At 35.7% G+C, this 21572-nt stretch overlaps 1 protein-coding gene across 1 annotated transcript; it reads right to left on the bottom strand.

Annotated features, from left to right (window-relative positions):
- Positions 1-1160: 1160 nt before the first annotated feature.
- LOC149786296 (BTB/POZ domain-containing protein 6-B-like) lies at positions 1161-16382 on the bottom strand. The gene is made up of 4 exons (XM_089978174.1): positions 16251-16382; positions 6708-7174; positions 6003-6244; positions 1161-3789 (listed from the first exon to the last, which is right to left on the bottom strand). Exons 2-4 carry the CDS (start codon positions 7143-7145, stop codon positions 2700-2702), a joined length of 1770 nt encoding a protein of 589 aa, XP_089834300.1. The 5' UTR covers positions 7146-7174; positions 16251-16382; the 3' UTR covers positions 1161-2699.
- Positions 16383-21572: the final 5190 nt, after the last annotated feature.

The raw sequence follows: 21572 nt of genomic DNA, 5'->3' as shown, positions 1-21572 counted from the left end.
GGAAAATATCGAGTTCCTAATAAACAGACATACATTTTTTTGGATATATGATGAAATTAAAAACAAATAAAAATATTTTAAAACTTACAAACAATTATTTCAAATATAAGTTAAATCAAATATACATAACAGTATGTGTGGCAAAGTGTCCTCGCCACCTCACCCACAACAAAAGCGCGAAAGAACCGTAACGTTTCCTAGAAAAGTTTTTTGTACAGTTAGATGATTACAATTATGCATAGGAAATGGTTTAGATGTAGAAGATTCAGATGCCCTCACCGGGGATTAGGTATCAAAGATCCCTCTTCTCTTTGTGTAGTCTCCCATAAACGATATTTCTGGATTAGCAGACGAATTTCTTATAGTGGTATATTCAGCTGACATTAAAATACTATTGCCTTTTTTAAGCAAATTTTGTTCAGCGCTCGATAAGCCATACATGGTGACAAGTATAAATGGTGGAGGAAGAACCCGGAAAAACACCAGTAAGAAGCAAGGACCAACGGAAAGCTACTGTCAAGCATTCTCGCATAGGCCCACCAGGACAGGCGAGATGGGAGTGATAGGTAAAAGCGACTCAGATTTCATGATAATTTGGACATTTTAACACTGCAGATTCATGTTCCAACACAAATGCTAAAAAAGTACAAAGGTGTACAGAAATGATTCGACTTTTAATTGCGTGAGTTTAAAGTGACTTTTAAGATTTGAGTTCCTTATAAGAATTAGAAACAATGGAAATATTTCCGTCACAACACCAAATGTTACTATTTACACGGGTCTTGTTATGTCGCAGCTGTTGATCCATTTGGCCAGAGACCTGTAACATCCAATTATTAATACGAACGACTACACTGTTCCAAAAATAACAAGCTAATTGTATAACAAAAATCTTGCTTTCATTAGAGTACGTCTTATGTTTATTTGTTCGTCAGTACGCGCAGTTGGCGCTTCCAATAAAGTATTAGTTCCTGTTGTTTCTTCTGAGCAATAAAATATGAACAAATATGTAATTGTATTTTGTATCTGTGGTATATATTCTTGGCACAGGACAAGGGAGAATACCATATGAAGCGGTAAATTGTCATAAATTGCAACGTGTGGATGTAAATATCATTGTAAATATAAGCAGGTTGTTATAAACTTTAAAGAGTCGAATATCATAATATTTTTACAATGGGAGTAAACAATATAGAGAAACGAATTGGTTTAAACAATATATTCAGTTAAACAGGTGCGATTCACATCACATTCAGTAAGAACTTGCAATTAAAGTATGGCCTTGCACCTCAGTCAGTGAATACTTGTTAAAATATGTCCTTGCACCTCAGTCAGTAAATACTTGTTAAAAATATGTCCTTGCACCACAGTCAGTAAATACTTTTTAAAATATGTCATTGCACCTCAGCCAGTAGTAAATACTTGTTAAAATATGGCCCTGCACCACAATCAGTAAACACTTGTTAAAATATGTCTTTGCATTTCAGTCAGTGAATACTTGTTAAAATATGTCCTTGCACCTCAGTCAGTAAATACTTGTTAACGTATTTACTTGAACCTCAGTTAGTAGATAATTATTTGGCAGCAGTACTACTTGCACGTTCGGTATATATGAGAGCACCCTTAATTCGGTTAATTACAACATATTCACTATTATGGTCTTGATCGATTTTTGTTTGTATTGTTGATTTACCTCCCGTGATCACAGTAATATTGCCTTGGGATGCTGTCAATACCTTTAACTACAAAGCAGTAACAACACAGCTATTCATCGTGAAAATCAAATTTCAAAGGCATTCTTAGGTGCTTGATCCACTGAGGGGAGGGCAGTTATAATTTAAATTCTTGCAAAATGCTATCGTATCTTATTACTATTTAATTTCAGTACAAGTGGGAACGCTAGAGCAGTTTGTCCCGACACTAGCAATGAGAAAATATGATCAATTATGCAGCATCACATTGACAGACTAATGAAAATACACACAGAAAGTATAAATTATATAATGTTATCCCCCACCCCCTTTTTTGGATTATCACAGAGAAACGAATTGGTTTAAACAATATATACAGTAAAACAGGTGCGATTCACATCAAATGCATGCAACCGGTTTCCATAAAATATCAAATAAAACTCGTATGTCACCGTTGAAAGTCAGTCTGCAATAATTACATGTAGATGTTATTAATAAGCTCCAAAGCAATACATATCCTGACACTTTGTTTTGCTTTTAACAACACTGTTGTTAGGACACAGAAAACAACCGAACTACCAACCAGAATACAAAGAGCAATTACTGGGACTTGTTTGTTCTGTTATACCTCCATACACACATCACAACGAGATTTTTGGGTGTTGTTTTGTGATTTGAGAGAAGATTGATGGTGTTTAATTCTTCGGTTTAATTTTTAATTTTTAAAGAGATTTTCATTATTTTGGTGATCAAATTAAATGCTTTTTGGCGGATTTCTAGTTGTTTTATTATTACAGGCTTAAATTTATTTTAATGTAGTGTTTAACTATATTTTTTATTTACTTAAACTACCAAGCAAGATACTGCATGTCAAGCATGCTGTTCAGTTTATCGAGAATGTACCTGAAGAAAAAAAAAATCTTTGGAATCTACTGCAGAATGAATATACTAACTCAGTTATTTTGTCGTTGATGTTATGGCATGTGGAAGGGAAAGAATGCATGCAAATTATTGGGTATTACTGAACAATATTCCAGGAATTTGCCCGACAGTAATATCAGTTCCATTGGAACTTCTGTTGCTGTTGGTGAACTGGAAAGAAACCCCGTTTGACACAACGTCAACCATTCCATCTACTCCTCTCCATGATGTTGCGCCTCTTATGATGATCTGAATGGTAAATGCCCTAAATGGAGGAATTCGCATTGGTCGAGACAGTAAGATGTCATACGTCTGCTGTCCGGGTGTTGTGTAGATATTGACATCGCAGGTGCTCGCTTCTTGCTTCGTGTCATCGAAAATTTTGACATTGACCAAGAAAGATTCTGGCCCTTCGGTGGATCCATATATTTCGGCACCATGAAGAATGATCGGCTTTGAGACGGTGAAGCAGATAGCATCCGGTATTCCCTTTAATTTCCACGTGCCATCTACTGCTCTGAACCGTATAGCTTTGGATGTGGGTGCAGACTGGTTGCTGGACGGAATATCTGGGACCAGATTTTCAGCGATAGGTTTTAGAGTCTTGTCTCTAGGCCTCTTTTTAAAACGATTCGGAAGCCTTTGTTCTTCGCCATGGTGGTACTGGAAAATTGAAAGCGATTCATCTTTGGTCATAAGACTTCCTAGGGATATGTTTTGAGTAAAATAATTTACATTAATGACTGGGAATCTAATGAGGAACAACAGATTTCCTAATGCCTCCCTGCGATTCTTATCGTTTAGTTGAAGATTTTTGCGCGCGCATTCTCGACTAGCCCATGTCATCATGGCCTCGAAAACCTCTATCTCGTCTGCACGTAAGGCATCAGAATCGATGACTTTTTCAACACAAGTTGAGCACAATTCAGGAAATGAGGAGGATTTTAAGACCTCTGAGCCATTAACATAAATGAATCTTAAACATTTTTCATACAGATTATTTTCCTCGTACACGTGTGCTTGCTCCATGATTGTACACACATTTTCTGAATACATCTTTGAATCCAAAAACTTGAAGCACTTGGCAGCGACACCTTTTAATGCCAACTTCTTTGACGCATACAACATAGGTGTAATATTATCATCAGTAACTTCAATCTCATCGGTATAGAGATATCTGCAAAGGACAAAAACAAATTGAAAATTTTAAACCAAAATAAAAATTGTACTTTGTCTGTTTCTGGGTTCTACGAAATTTTCTTGTCTACCTCCGGGGCGGCACCTTAGACCATACTAATATTATTTTATGACTTAACTGTGGCTAGTATTCCATCGATTTTGTTATCTTGCCATTCGACATCAGTGATTGAAATTAATTAAACATTGTTTGTACATATTGATTATGTTGATGATTCTCCTTCTTTAGCGGCTTACACCAGACGGAAGGTCAACATCACATTGTGACCTTTAAAGGTCAATGACACATTATGATCTTCAATCTCGCATTTTCTTTACAGGCAAATTCAAACTTTCGAGTTCTATGCAGCCATAAATTAAAAACAAAAGGTCAAATGACATTAGAAAGTGTATGTTGTTGTTGTTGTTGTAGGGTTTAACGTCATTTTTCAGCACACGATAGGCTATACATGGCGGCCAGTATTAATGGTGGAGGAAGAACCCGGTAAAACCCCGGGAAGAACAACCGACACGCGAGAAGCTACTGGCAAGCTTTCTCACATACCCACATTGGCCGAATCCTAGACTCGAACCCACGCAGACAGAGGTGGGAAAGTGTGTGAAGCATGCAAATATTATCAGTTAATGGTCAACCCAGTACTAAAAATAGTGATGACAATAACTGTGCAAATATATACGTAAATTTTGATGAAATAGCACTTGGATCGTAACAATATATCCATGCATGTAGATGATCTTAGAGGGGTGATGATTTAATATCGAATAATATCCAGCTTTTGCGAGGCTTCAAATTCTGTTTATCACATATTTTGTTTTTAATGGAAATAGTTTAGACAGAAATTAGAAGAAATATTTTCGTTTAACATTCTTGCTCAGACGATGAACCTTTATTAGTCACAGACGTCAGTTGTATTAATAATGAGAAGTTCTATGTGCAGTAAAATTTACAAGTAGATTTCGTTTTTCTTCTTCTTCAAAAACATTTATCCTTCCGAATCACAAGCACGTTTGATACAGAACGCATCATCAGTCAGCATGTAAATTACGGTGTGGTATAACATAGTTGGTTTCTCGATTTATTGTAGTCAAGCCATGAACATTTATGAGATTGTTTACAATGTTTCCACCTAAAGTATGAAAATTTCACTACGAAACATTTTAGTTTTATGAATATTCACACGAAGGATGAATACTGAATGCAGAAATTCCAGATTTACTGTGGTTTATTTATGACCGGATATTTGCGTTATTTGATTTGTAACAGCACAGTACTAGGAGCTGTGTCCATGTTACCACCCCGCCCTCTATTCACTAACCGAGACCCATAGTTTTAATTGTAACGGGTCTCTGTAGGGGTAAATTGGACAATCCCGACAGACGTAACCTCTTTCCCAATGCCCTTTGGTCAATCGATTCGAGAAAATGGCCACCCAAATGTTGATAGTTCTTGTAAAAAAAGAAAAGTTCCAGAGGGCGGATTAAGGAACGTTCCTACGGTCGCAACCAACCACTAAGGAGAATACTGCTCAAGATTTTCACGGGTTTATTGGACCGATCAAAATCACATAAAGTGATATGTTTACATGCTGTAATAGGGGCCCCGAGTGGCCGAGTGGTCTAAAGCGCTCACCGTTACGGATCACTGCCATCTCACCTCTGTCCGCGTCGGTTCGAGTCTCGGATTCGGCTAATGTGGTTATGTGAGAAAGCTTGCCAGTAGCTCCTCGTGGGTCGGTGGTTCTTTCCGGGGGTTTTCCGGGTTCTTCCTCCACCATTAATACTGGCCGCCATGTATGGCCTATCTTGTGCTGAAAAGTGGCGTTAAACCCTACAACAACAACAACAACAACATGCTGTAATATAAAAATGTTAAGCTGCATACATTATATGTAAAAGGTGTATTAACTATGTGACAAATACAGTTATGATGTGTAAGCATTGTCATTTGTCCACGATCTTTATCCATAAATTATGCTAATTTGAACGCGTAGAATAGGGTAAGAAAATTAAAAATAATTATAAAAATATAAGTAGAAAGGTAAATAAATAAGTATCCCTTTGCATCAGAGCTTTTATTCCAAGTACAAATTTTTTTATGTTCATGATAGGATGCAGTCGTGAGAATGTGAATAAATGATTCAAAACAATTGTGTATTAATGTGTAATATCTAGCAAACGTCCCAAAATAATTACTTTAAAACTTCTCTGAAGATCTTTGGTTGGATGTCTGGAATCTTCAAGGAGGCATTTTGCGACTGCTCTTGTTTGGTGAATTTTCGAAAGTACTCTGGACTTCGGCTAATGAGGACGTATTTATGAGCTTTAATATGTTCTTGAGCATCCCCAACAAGAAAAGTAACGTCACACTCTATCTGAAACGTCATCATGTACAGGTTACACTCAGTTACGCTCTTACCCGACTGCCACCATGTATCCTGTTGGAAGACAATCCGAAAGTAAACATTTATGTTATTTTAAACAAATATGTGCAAATCGACATGAAGTATTTGAAAGCACGTACACATGCAGTGCAAAATAGTCTGATGTCTTTTAGTCTTTGAAAAAAAAAGATTTTTTCTTCTTCTCCAAATTCTATGACTGGCTACACCTAGGTAAAGAAAAGCCAATAAATATTCTATTGCATTTTGTTTAAACAAAGTCTCCTACACACTGAATTATTTGTATTTTTTGCTAAAATCTTTATGAAAAGAGATTTATAAACTGACGCACAGGAAGCGATAATCTTGAACATGTAATACATATATAAGGTATACGATCTCACTTACTCTTGGATATATTTTCCTTTTTAATCGGTGAACCAGCAAAATAGTTCTTTATATATGGATTTTAAATACAATCAGGGCAGCCAGAAAACAGACAATTTTCATTTATTGTTACCTCACTATTTTGTGAACTCCCGACTCTTGACTCGGAGAAAATGGACTGACTACTTTTTTGTAATGCTTGACTTCCTGCTCTGGACAACTGTGATCCATTTTGGTCCCCATACTGGGATTCCGGTGTGACATTCTCTCCAGATGAAGTTCTGTTCTGTACAACTGGTTTAGTATTTCTATTCGGTGTTTCTTGATGGGACATTCTTGCATTCTTTGACTGGTTCTGTAGTGTATTTCGTTTGGATTGTGGATAGGGGGATTGTTCATACGCATTGTCAGGGTATGGATCCTGATCGTCGGGAGTCTCGACGAGGGATCTCAACAATTGTCGGTCATCACTCGGAGTTCTGGAAATTGGAGGTTGATCATAACTAACTGAGCGTCTGCCATGACTCTGATGGGTGGTTCGCATTTGTTGTTCCTCATTATGGTTTGCCATATCTTTATACCATCTACCGTTTATACCATCTAATAAAAAGAAAAATGACTAAATTATTTATAAAAATAATAATAGCCATTTTCACAAATGGTTGACAAGTGTCACAATATATATATATATATATATATATATATATATATATATATATATATATATATATATATATATATATATATATATATATACGTATATCTGATTTAATATATTTATTTTATTTAATTTGTCAGTTTTAACATTTTTATTCTATTATATGCTATTGTAATGTAAATTTATTCACTATAGATGACACTTTTTTTCAGGAAGTGGTTTGACCTTGACTGTTAGTTTATAAACAACAGGTGTTGATCTAAATTCTGACCTGTGTCCAGAATTAGTAAACAAAGTTGTATTTTATTTTAAAATGATTGGTTGTTATCAATGTCGTGATGAAACTACGTGGGTTAAGAAGTAAACACTTTTTAAAAAATATTTATTCTGGGAATAAAATCATTGGTCTAATCAAGGCCATATTCTGTGTATGTGATATAAACATGATCACATGACCCTTGTTGATGTTTAGGAAAGCCCATATAATTCAATGTTTGAGAGAAATAATTTTTAGTAGAAGTGTTATATTGTGCTGTTTAGAGTTATTTCAAATTACTTGTTTGGAGTTATTTCAAATTACTTGGACTCAAAAAGGATTAATTCTGTTATTTGTCTGGAAATATTCTGAAGAGTGCTCACACAGGGAAAGACATTGCTTACAAATTCAATTTTGATTTCAAACACCGGAGTGTCATTATCTGTATTCCTACAAGAAACTGTAGATAAGCACAGTACTGACTACAGCATACGTCATCGTCATCCATCTTGGATTTTACATCAGGATTCGAATTTGAAATTATTAGAACATTTATTACTAGGACTTTTGCAATTTAATTCGTGGATTATTCTTAGATCAATTTTGGATTTGATTCTTGAAACCGTAAGTTCTCCTTTTTTCATTTTTTTACAGAATTTTCCAGGAAAATAAATTATTTGTTAAATTTTAAAAAGCTTTTTGTTTTCACTCTGAAGACCGATGCTATTTTGCTAAATTTTCGAATGAACATATACTTGTTGAAGTGTGTCAAAGCTGGTTCTTAAATTTCTTACAGTTCTGTCAGCCTCAAACGACTTTGGCTTACGATTTGGCGAGTGTACAATTTGGTTCTTAAAATCGTTATAGATTTGCCGGTCCTACCGATTGTTACCTTTATTTACTCATTGCGAAACTTAAAAATATTACGTGTTCTTGAAGCCATGTTACAAATATGCCAAATCTAGCACATTCAGACATATGTTTACATTTCATAAGGAGTAAAATTGTGGCTGTTTGGAAATGGTTATTTTCAGTTTTTACCAGTTCACTTGCAACAGATTTTATTACCAAATATGTTCAAAGCCAAGTGGCTTCCCAGTTTATTTCCCTGATAAATATAATTGCACAAACTTGTGTTGTAATTTTACTGCCATTACAAGATTTCTTTTTCCAGTACTCAGTTTGCTGGAAAAAAAAACATTTTTTCCCCTGCTTCTTTGTAAAAATTCGGGGTGGGGGTTGTCTCTGTTATTGCTTGAAACGGAATGCCATAATAAAAATACATATACATCGAAATCGTGCATCTAGAATTTGGATATAATTTGGTGGTACCAACTCAGAGAGAGAGAGAGAGAGAGAGAGAGAGAAAGGGGATGGGTCTTTCTGTCCATCTATGCAACCGTGTGTATTAATACAAAAGCAAATATTTTGCACAATTCATTTATTAGACAAATTCCCTATGTAACTGTAGATCGCATATTAGGAGGACTCATCTCTCATCAATACTGACGTTAGGTCTAAAGAGAAACAACTCTGTCGAGACTACAAAATAATACACGTGTAAATATATGAGCGAGTGTATATTGTTATGTATATTTAAATCTGTGGTTTTGTTGGACTTTCTTAATAATTATATGTTATATACATCTGCAGTTTGTACCTGACCTTTTCCAAAAACAAGTTCATGTTGTACCTGATCAGTAATATTTATTTTGTAAACAACATAATACATAACAAAATATTTCTCCATGATTGTGGGTTAAATATGACAATCATTATTAATGGTTTTCACTCATTTCTGTTACATAGTTTAAAACCGTAAAGTCGTAACACCCCATATGGATAAGTTGAGAGCAATGCCTCATTTCGGTTAATAATATAACGTTAAATTTTTTTTGATGTCAACCTTTCGTCATTCTACCAATACCGACAGTAAAAGTTTGTTTTTCTTTATCTGTACATAAATTTAAAATATCTCGAGACTTAGGAGTACAGGATTTATCTCTTACCAATGATATTTTTATGTTATTCATTATTCTAATAGCATCTTCTAAATTTAAGAAAACGCTACCCTTTAATTTTCCAAGGCTAGGACGATCAAAAACATTTTATATTGCATGGTGACATTATTAAAATTCTTTAATTTTTAAATATGCGCTTTATTTCGTAGCAAGACGATGAAACCCACCTATGCCTCTAATTTTGCTGGGTCGCTCGGGGCTAAAATCTGCTCGGCAAAGTCAGAAAGAGTATGAGAAGCACTAAATATCTTTCCACATCCTTCTCGCATCACCACACTAAATTTTTGACAGTGGTGGAATAGAGGTTTTTTAATGTACGTGTCGCAAGTACGAACAGCCACGGAAAAGTTAGACATGTGAATTCCAGTCTCTCGAGCGCATTAACTCAAGAAAGATGCAATCCATACAATATTCCTGATTCTTTTGTTTTTGGGACGCTTATCGATATTAAATAATTTTTGTGTGTTATCAACTGAGGGTCGATATTGCCTCTAACGTGAATTTAACAAAACGCTTTAATCCATATATTTATCATTATGGTTCTCTCTTTCAACAAGGAAAACGTAATGTTAAAAATATCCATAGGTATAAAATACATATTGACTGGCCGTCCATTGTGTAACTATCTCCCACAGTAATGTCAGTGTTGGATATGCTTGTATTTCGATTGTATCAGTAAGCTAATACTACTGATAGGAAGCTAAATTACACTGAGGTTTGAGTACCGTCTCCGTGTTCAATTACATTTAGGATAGAGTTACATCTTCATGCACTGAGTACCGATGAAATTATTTTTCCCCAAAAATAATTAACATTGCAATATTATTTCAGTAAATATATTTATCAAGGAAACAATCTGGGAAGCCACTGGACTTTGAATTTGATTTGATTTGTAACAAAATTTGACCAGTGAAAAATATCGCTGACCAAGCAACCACACTTTCACTTACGAAATGTTAACATATGTCAACTTTTGACAATTTTAGCAAAATAACACTAGCCTTCAGAAACTGACCAATGAAACATGACCTGACACTGAATAGCATTTTTTGCCAAAACACAACAGGATTAACGAGCCAAATTCCTTCTGTAATCTTACTGTCTGTAACATATATAATACATTTCATATAGTCTCAATTTACATTATAGTTCATATAAACATATCCTGCTACATTCTGGTCAGACAGACACAACATGTTACACTGTTACATTTCCTGCAAGACAGACACATCATGTTACACTGTTACATTTCCGGCCAGACAGACTCAACATGTTACACTGTTGCATTTCCTGCAAGACAGACACATCATGTTACACTGTTACATTTCCTGCCAGACAGACTCAACATGTTACACTGTTACATTTCCTGCAAGACAGACTCAACATGTTACACTGTTACATTTCCTGCAAGACAGACACATCATGTTACACTGTTGCATTTCCGGCCAGACAGACTCAACATGTAACACTGTTGCATTTCCTGCCAGACAGATTTCTCTTCATTCCCCAGAATCAGCAGGCCCTTTTCAGCAGATCATAGAAAATTCCAGCTGCAAATAGCTCTTCGAGATCACTAACAAGCTAATGTCAAGGAACAAATCTACACCACTTCCAACTCCCTTCTGTCCAGTCGACATTCCGGATACGTTTGCAAATTTCTTCCGTGACAAAGTACAAACCATTAGAGATAAGCTTGACGCCACAATTTCAATTGACTCGTCGTCACCATACAGTTGGTATACATAATTTGAGCGGCAACCATTAGCAGCATTTGAACCTGTCTCTATGGATTTCGTACGTACAATCCTGATGAAGAGTGCACCAAAGTCACGTGAACTTGATCCAATTCCAACATTTGGCATTCATGATACAGCCTTACTGTGGTTCAAGTCCTACTTGTTCAACAGGACACAAATTGTGTCTGCAAATGGAATACACTCCAGCCCAGTTGATCTATGTTGTGGTGTTCCACAGGGGTCAGTTTTTGGACCTGTTCTCTTCGTTCTATACACTCAGCCGCTCTCAATTGTCATAGACCAACATCCACTGTCTCTCCAATTGTACGCTGATGACACCCAAATATACAAATCTAGCCATCCAACTGAAGTTGATGCTAACATCCAAAGTGTAGAGAGGTGCATTTCTGATGTGAAATCATGGATGACATGTAACAAGCTACAGATGAATGATGATAAAACTGAGGCCATTCTGATCACAACACAAAGACTTTCTCATTCACATCCTTTACCTCAAACAATAAATATCAGCAACACCAACATTAAATTCATACAATCAGTGCGAAACCTAGGTGTTACTCTGGACAGTACTCTCACATTGCACCAACATGTCATGAACATATGCAAGGCTGCATATCTTGAGCTGAGACGCATCAGCTCCATTCGCAAATATCTTTCAGGTGATGCCACTAAAACACTTGTGTGTTCATTAGTACTTTCAGGACTGAATTATTGTCACTCAATTCTGTCTAGTTCATCTCAATATCTGCTCCAAAACTTCAAAAAGTTCAAAACACAGCTGCATGGATCATACTTAGAGTACCACGATTAGAGCACACCTCCCCGCTGCTCAGTACCCTACAATGGCTCTCCATTCGATCCAGAATCAAAACACAAAATTTGTTCTCTGTGCTACGTTTCACTGACGGACTCTAGTCCAACATACCTATCCGACCTCACCCATGTGTACACACCAGCAAGATACTTACGCTCCTCTTCTGACAATCGTATACTATTTATTCCCACTATGAAAACAAAGTCATATGGACAGCATTCTTTTGCATACCAGGACCCAGCAACGTGGAATGAATTGCCCACTGAACTTAGACACAAAAACACAGTGATCACATTCAAGAGTGCTCTCAAAACTCACTTATTTCGACTGCAAGAACAAACTTAAAGACCTAATACTGTTTCCTATCTGAAATATTTTCAGCATGTTTTTTTCTATGTTTTCTAATTTCATGGTGTTTGTGTTTGTAATCATATCATTATATGTTTTTTATCTTATAGGTGTTGTCTAATGTTGTAAAGCGCTTAGAGCTTCTAAACATTATGCGATATACAAAGTCCTCATTATTATTATTATTATTATTATTATTATTATTATTTAACATAGGTAGTAACTTATGCCCTCGATCTTCAACCTACTCTACTTGTAATCTCTCCAATTTAAAAATTAAAGTTTATCATAATGTCTCCTGTCGTTTCAAAATGATAAGCAGTTTACTTTGGCTCGATATAAAACGAATGCACATCTTAAAAATGTCATATTAGTACCACATAATTAAAGAATGTGGGTGACGGGGTGGCGGCAGATGTACCAGGTTGGAATGTCGGCGATGGCAAAAAGCTGTAATTTGAAACAATTCTAGTAGCTACATGGTCTGGTGAAATGCAACACAGTGTGCCTTTTGGGACGTCAATTGACGGTCAGTTTTGTGTGGAGAGTTACATTCTGTACAGATAAATGATTCCTACGGTGGAAAAACAGTTGTTACCTGTGACCGCCATAGAGCTTGAGAGGCGTAACAACCACATTTTGTAAAGACAAGGTGTGGTTGGCTAACTGAACAGCCATTTCAATTATCCATCTATTGTTCAGCGCTAGTGCTGGATGGCAATTATCACATAAAAACATATCGGTTCAATTTTCACATACTAAACTTCGATCTCCGTGTTCTTCTCCATGATTTTCACCTTGGTCTTGGGGTGGGGGTGGGGTGTCTAAAATGTCAAAAAACTGGTGAAATGTTCAACCTCATCTATCAATGTCAGAATCTGGTGAAATGTTCTTTGAAATATGACAAAGTCCAAGTTTCTTTGAAAAAATGGCTAGGTCCGACTTGGATAACGAAGTGGCAAAGTCCAACTTTCACAGGCAGACGACCATGTCAAACTTTCTGTGATAAATACTAAAATTCCAAATTTGTTAGATAAGTGGCAAAATTTGTTAGAAAAGTGGCGTCCAACTGTCTCCCGCGCCGCAGAGTGTACAACAACCTGCCAGTAATTCTCCATGTACGAGTGTGGCAGTGACTGGTAGATATATAGATAAATGCCGATAGAATATAAGTGAGGGACTTTACCCTCGTCTTTATACTTGAATATTTTATTCGTTCCTTTGATGACGCAAGTTATTCTCCCATGTTCAATTTAAAACAAAATATACAGGCAAATACCACATTGAGAATCTACGTCAGAAGGTGTTGGTAGCGTGGGACAAATCTTTCTACATACGTGATGAACATAATATACTTCATCTTCATCATCAAGTCAGATAGATGTGGCCCAAGGTACGTGCAAAACAGGGGCCCCGAGTGGCCGAGTGGTCTAAAGCGCTCTCCGTTACAGATCACTGCCAACTCACCTCTGTCTGCGTGGGTTCGAGTCTAGGATTCGGCTAATGTGGGTATGTGAGAAAGCTTGCCAGCAGCTTCTCGTGGGTCGGTGGTTCTTTCCAGGGTTTACACGGGTTCTTCCTCCACCATTAATACTGGTCGCCATGCATAGCCTATCGTGTGCTGAATTAAATCCCACAACAACAACAACAACAAAAACGACAAAAACAAATTATTGTTCCACAAGAACCTTTTTTTTATATCTCTCGTTGTAAAGACCTTTTCTTGGATTTAGTGTTTGGTGTTTGTTTTATGTATGTAAGCTGTTTATTCACCCTAACGAAGAGCTTCTTTAGCTACAAACATTTTTGCAATCAAACATTTCTCATGCATACTAATACAAGTATTAAGGCCGATTTTCACATAAACGATCAGAAGTATCACAGTCAAGAGAGTGATAGTGTGCGGATAAAGCTTTTGCAGAAGTTGGTAAAATCGTGGCCATATAAGTTTGCTGGAGCTAGTACGACCCCTGTCTATGTCAGCTAGATATTTTGTCAAGGGAAGGAAAGTAATCTTGCACGCATTATAAACCATACATCGTTAATTCAGGCAGCAGTTTGAAAATGACGGACCTATACTTGCCATAGAACGTTGAGACCAAGATGAAACCACGGTGTGTAACAGAAAACAAGACTACCGTATGCACACGTTTATAAGACGAATTAAACTGCAAACAACACAGATTCAGATCAGCCGTAGCATAATGCACCTGCACATCAATACCTGTGTCTTTTATTGTATTGATTACTTTTAAAATACTACACAGGTCCAGATTTGCCTGAGCATAATGCAGATCTGATTCTGTGCAATATGCATTGACCTCGTCTTATAAACGAGTACAGACGGTATGCTACATCACTTTGGGGCACACTCGAATCCCAGTCTACCCTGGAAGCATAATTCCCCTCGTACAATGTATTTGGACGAATCAAAATTTCAATTTATAATGGGGCAAATCGACATTTCAATTTACCTGCATGCGATTTCTTCAAAGTATATTGGTATATAAGGCAATTTCAAAGCACCCTCGTTGTAAATCCATAATTTATTTAGTAATTATGTTAATCAGACATGCCACAAATATGATTACCGTGATCGGTTTTGAATTTTACTGCTAAGTTCGCCACTAGTAGAAAGCCTGAAATATCACACCTGCAGTCAATGGTCGCATGAACACAAAATATTTAATTACAGGCATATCTTCTCGGTGTGTATGAAACACTTTCTTTTCTGTTTATGATTCTGGTGTGACATCAAACCATATGTCCCTATCGTATGGGTAGCTGTTGTTAAAGTGTAAATACCGTTATATGCAAATATTATGTAAATGAATCCAATTGCCCTGGTGTTCATTAGAATTTCAATCAGCTGAGACATACGAATGCATGTCTACTTCAGGGGCATTTGGAATACTTTCGCCAAAAACGTTTAATTAAGACCAATGCACATAGGTGTTCGAGTATGTATGCATGTATGTATGTATGTATGTATGTATGCGTGCGTGCGTGCTTGCGTATGTATGTATGTATGTGGTAATGGTATCGACTATCTTTCAACAACTATATGAGCAAATCATATTCTTGGATAGTGTGATAACCTCTGGTTGGGTGTTTGGGTACAGTACTGAAATTTGGGTTCTTAACGATGTTGCAAATATAAACATTATTCTTAATACATTAGTATCTTGTACGAAAATTTTGCGAATTTTTAAAATAATTCAAGCAGGATTGTGGATCAGTGGAAAAAGTGATGTAACATGACCATCTTGTGACAAACTTAAATATCTGAGATTTAGCATAAGCCATGAAAACCAAAAACCATGACGAAAATTATCATGCATCACAAGCCTCCACCCCCCCATGCTTGATCGGGTAATAAGCTCACAAGTATGACTAGGTTGCCATTCTATTATCAGCATTCAATCCAATAAGGCGCAGTGTCCACAAATTTGAAAAAAGCCCCTTTTCATTAGATCCATAATCACGTAAAGTTTTGCATATTCAACATTTTTTTAAATATTGTTTGTTTCTGTTTTGTAATTGCCTTTGACAAAGACTTAATGAGAGTCGAAGCGCTCAGGCTAATTATAAAATGAAAAAGGAAAGTTTGCACTTTTCTTTGTCATTATTGTTCAATTAAATATATATACATATATATATATATATATATATATATATATATATATATATATATATATATATATATATATATATATATATATATATATATGAAACACAGAAATAGCCTTGACATATATATAGATATACGGTTAGATAGATAGATAAATAGATAAATAGATAGATATGCGTTGTCGAACCTACCGTATAGTCACATGAAATTAGACATGTACCCTATTCTCGTCTATGGAGATCGAGTTTTAGCATCACAACTAATGCTGACAATTTTAACATCGACCTATTCACGCAAAACCAGCCATACAATGCTCGATATTTGGCTATATTTTCATATCAGGCTGCAATAATGAATTATCCGGAATCGATGAATTTCCGGTTTGAAAACCACTGGTGGCATAAAGAAATCGATACTGGTAAATAGGAACTATTGACGGCAGTGGTAGAACGGGTATTTGCACGTTCAAATCAATTTGCCAAGTTTTAAACGGAAGCTATTTCTTTGAATCAACTCAGATTTAACTTCGAATCGATAGAGTATTACAACTTTGAAGCTGGGATGTACTTCAAGATAAATTTATTTTGAAATTAAATAAAGCTAGCTGTGGCAGTATGGATAAGACTGTGTGCCAATACGATGAAACGACGTGTTGTATAAACTTAAAGACGATTGACATTTAATCTGATATAGCTTGCCGGGAAAGAAATGACATGAATGTGGCAAAGTTTGGACGCCATTTTGATTCGACCAGGCTCGTAAAAGATAATAATACACGTGAAAATGTTTGTGTCCAGTTAAATGCACATCATCCAAAAGAGTTACTTTATGCGAGAGTTCAATATAGCTACAAAGGTGCTCGCATCTTTTATCAGTGTAAATAAAAAGATCGAGGTCTGTCGTATTGGTCCATTTAAAAAAAAGAAGTAATTGAAATAAAAATACTTTATGGATTTGCTTTCATTTTGCAACCAGGACACAGAATTTTAGTAAATAAATCTAATATTTGCGAAAAGAAACGAAAAGTCGATCATATCATTGAGCAAACACACATACGGACATACATAAATAAATGTAAAAATATATAAATGAATAGAGACTTTAAATTGAAACGAAAGGAACACTAGTAAGGTAAGCGTGTTTGTCCTTCGTGGGTTCCGTCCTAAATGATCCTATTATGTAATACTGGCTCAGCTTTCTGGCGTTTTCAGAGTCACTGGATGATTAACAACATTAAACGAAATGATTCTTAACGTAGTTAGTTTGATCAGTTAGGGTCCTTTGAAACCTTGGACGGGAAGTATACAAGAATATATTCATTTTTGTGAAATCCTGCTGTGTTTGCATATCATTAAAAACATATGGACGAAAACGAGCACCGTTTTAGCATTTATGTTCAGATAGACTCGAGTGTGAGTAAGAGAACGCTACGCAAAGGTAGTTTAAACAGCAGTGGACAAGATCCACGTGGGTGTATGCACCGTTTCCAACGAAAATCTACCCAATACGATACACCATAATGCAGTCATTAATTTATTTATATTATTTGTTTGTAAGAGAACTGAGAAAGTGAACTAAAATGACAAACATTTACGTGGGTTAACTCCCCCATTAATTTTCATACCCACCCACCTTCAAGCAGTGAGTAAAAATCATTAAACATCTACATTTTTAAACCCAATGACATCGGAATATCAATCGAAATCGTGGAAATTATCGTGCTTCAACAAAAGTACTTTGACACTATTCAAACAGATGGCAATTACAGAGTTCCCTCATGTTATGTATATCTATATTGTGTTCATTTTTTGTCAATGATTATCGATTGTAAGGTTCTTTTTGTAATAAACATATTACATAGCTAACTTTTGTCAGTGAATGTAGACTCATCTTTAAGATAATATTTTGAAAACATGTTTACTTGGATCTGACTTCAGGATATTGGTTTTCCCCTTGAACATTCTTGGTCTGCCTGATATTTGCCATGTTCTGTACTTTAAAAGACCTGAATTTGTTTGCAACTTGGAATGTTATGGAAATGCACTTTTGACCCTCATATTAGTCCTATTATGTTTTTATAGAAATTTGTTTACATCAGAATTATTTATTCCTATCTTACTACTTGTAGTGGAATCAATCTTTTAGGTGTGATCAGTTTTTATTTGATAGGATTTATTCATTTAAATTATTCAGTGGAATTACAAAGTGCTCATTTACTTTTCGGACTAAATCACTCTGTTAAGACTATTGCGAAGGCAATTAAAGACATTCTGGATTTTATCATTGTGATACATCAGCGCATCGACACATTACAGGCCATTGTCACTTTAGCACATTAAAATATAAATTCATTCGGAGTTTAACACTTTATGCTTTTGGACTTGAGATATAAAGTTTTGGAATATTTGTAATTTAATTCACAATACCGCAAGTTCGTTTTAAATTTTCACTCTGTATTTTAGAGAAATAAATTTATTGAATTTTACTGAACTTTGTGGTTTTGCTCTTTTCTGTTTCTAAGTTTAAGACCACAGAGTCGTAACACTTTTACTTATTTCTTTTATTTACCAAGTACCTGCGCATGCAGAGTTCATTCCTTTTAAGTACTTTGATAATTACCAAGCGGCTACTAGTGGAGAGTTAAGTATGTCGATAATTACTAAGCAGAAGCCCATACAGAGTTCATTCTACTTAATTACTTTGTTTATCACTAAGCAGCTACCCATACGGAGTTTCATTTATCCATACATTGATTATAACAACTTTAACCTTGAACATAATTTCCAACTCAAATGTCAAACAGTTTTTCTTCAAAAGAGCCAGTGTTTCACTCGGCCTATCATAGGTCGGCATACGTTCATGAAATCTTTAGTAATTATGATGGATACAATGTAAAGTAACTTAAATAGTGTTTAAACTGTACTACCTGACAAATGAGTTAAATCTGTTTAGAAACACCTTAAGGGTTTGGAACATGCCTCATTTATTTTGTTTTCTGTGTACAGTTTTTTTTTTTAAGGAGGACGCAAATAACTTTGCCTATTGATAATAAAAGAAGACATCATAGTTTTATAGCCTTAGTTTTCTATTTATTTTCAACATAATTTCGACTGTTGTTTATGCTATTACTATAGAACTGATGTGACCATTAGACCAAATTATTTGTTCCAATTTAGGTCGAAAACAAGGATAGCTACTTTTTTTTTAAAGCATAAGCGTACTTTACATTTTCTTCTACATCACCACCGGTGTATGGGGTATTACGTTAAATTGTTTTGTATAGCATCCAGACATTTACATATATTTGCTTATTTAAACATGTTTGACACAAACACAGACATTCATACTACATGTACGCACATATATATCCATTCACAAGTGTTGTACACAGATAAACACTCGCACACAGATCCCAATGTATTAATCAATTGCCTATATTTGTTAAAATATAACATTTCTTTGTACACACGCACACACACACACACATACATACATACATACATACGTACGTACGTACGTACGTACATACGTACGTACATACATACATACATACATACATACATATAGATGACAGTATCATCCACTTTTTCTCCAACTGATCACTTTTGTTATTAACTTGAGCTATATATTTTTCCATCTCATCATTTTTGATATTCACTTCAGTTACATATTTTTGCGTCGTTTTATATGAACGATAAAACAGAATTTGTATAATAAGTGAGATTGGGGATTTAGGATGCACAACGTGATCTGTACACAACATATTGCTGCAAGTAAAATTAGGAAGTTAATATGATAATCAGACACGTTTTTCTGTACAAAACGTATTTTCGTGTAATTATGAAATTCATAAATTCATATTCAATCCACAAATATATTTCCCAAAGTGTTCAGTAACTGAACTACGACGGAATAAATAATTATTATGTTCCATTCCCTCCTAAAAAAGGGTGCATTTATCATTATCACTTAAATCAATCATTTTCAAAAAAAATTGTTAGTGGCTATATTTCTGTGAATAAAGGTAATTGCTAGATTTTGGTTCTTGGGTGATATTCTGACATTCCGAGCATGTTGGTGCCATTTATCACCCAAAACTATCCGAAAATTTAAAGAAATATAAATATTTGTTTGACACCATGAAAACGTGTGATTGGTACGTTGGTACAAAGTCTTTGCTTAAAGATTGGTGGCTTGGACTATATTAATGTTTTTAGGATAAGTCTCACGAGGGACATACCAAGTGCATAAAAAGTACGATGGGAGTGGTGGTAGAGATCATAACATTATCAAAGATAATAGAAGTCACATGACGGCATAATGAATGCCTGTCTATACGACATAATTGCCAAGTTGTTGTTGTTGTTGTTGTTGTTGTAGGGTTTAACGCCATTTTTCAGCACAGGAGAGGCTATACATAGCCGCCAGTATTAATGGTGGAGGAAGAACCCGGAAAACCCCCAGGAAGAACCACCGACCGACGAGAAGCTACTGGCAATTAACGATGTATGGTTTATAATGCGTGCAAGATTACTTTCCTTCCCTTGACAAAATATCTAGCTGACATAGACAGGGGTCGTACTAGCTCAAGCAAACTTATATGGCCTCGATTTTACCAACTTCTGCAAAAGCTTTATCCGCACACTATCTCTCTCTTGACTGTGATACTTCTGATCGTTTATGTGAAAATCGGCCTTAATACTTGTATTAGTATGCATGAGAAATGTTTGATTGCAAAAATGTTTGTAGCTCTTCGTCAGGGTGAATAAATAGCTTACATACATAAAACAAACACCAAACACTAAATCCAAGAAAAGGTCTTTACAACGAGAGATATAAAAAAAAAGGTTCTTGTGGAACAATAATTTGTTTTTGTCGTTTTTGTTGTTGTTGTTGTTGTGGGGTTTAATTCAGCACACGATAGGCTATGCATGGCGGCCAGTATTAATGGTGGAGGAAGAATCCGGGAAAACCCCGGAAAGAACCACCGACCCACGAGAAGCTACTGACAAGTTTTCTCACATACCCACAATGGCCGAATCCTAGACTCGAACCCACGCAGACAGAGGTGAGATGGCAGTGATCCCTAACGGTGAGCGCTTTAGACCACTCGGCCACTCGGGGCCCCCCTAATTGCCAAGTAACACGGATGCAATGCATGCCTACCATCAACCCTTTTAATCATCGACTTAAAACTTAAACAGACATCAAAACTTCTCAAAGGGATACAAGTAAACAAGTCCAGAAAATATGATGGGTCAATAATGTGGGATAGGTGAGGTGGATCATTATCAACATGGAGGGTATTTAGGCATAGCATTTTTCTGAGATAGCCGTGAGACGAGTGATATTGGTTGCAAAAGGTTACTCTACGTTAGGTGACAGGGTAATCGATGTTCCGTGATTATTACTCCAAAAATGTACTCTTAACACAAATAACGATCCCTAATGATGTTATTGAAGCAAATTTGAAAAATGTTGTTTTTCTTGCTTTTCTTTCTTGTGTGAAAAGT

Source organism: Sinohyriopsis cumingii, chromosome 12 (assembly GCF_028554795.1).
Source record: "Sinohyriopsis cumingii isolate HCF-2022 chromosome 12, ASM2855479v2, whole genome shotgun sequence".
NCBI lineage: Eukaryota > Metazoa > Mollusca > Bivalvia > Unionida > Unionidae > Sinohyriopsis > Sinohyriopsis cumingii.
The sequence above is the reverse complement of the archived record's forward strand: the minus strand, read 5'-3'. Positions and strand labels throughout refer to the sequence as shown.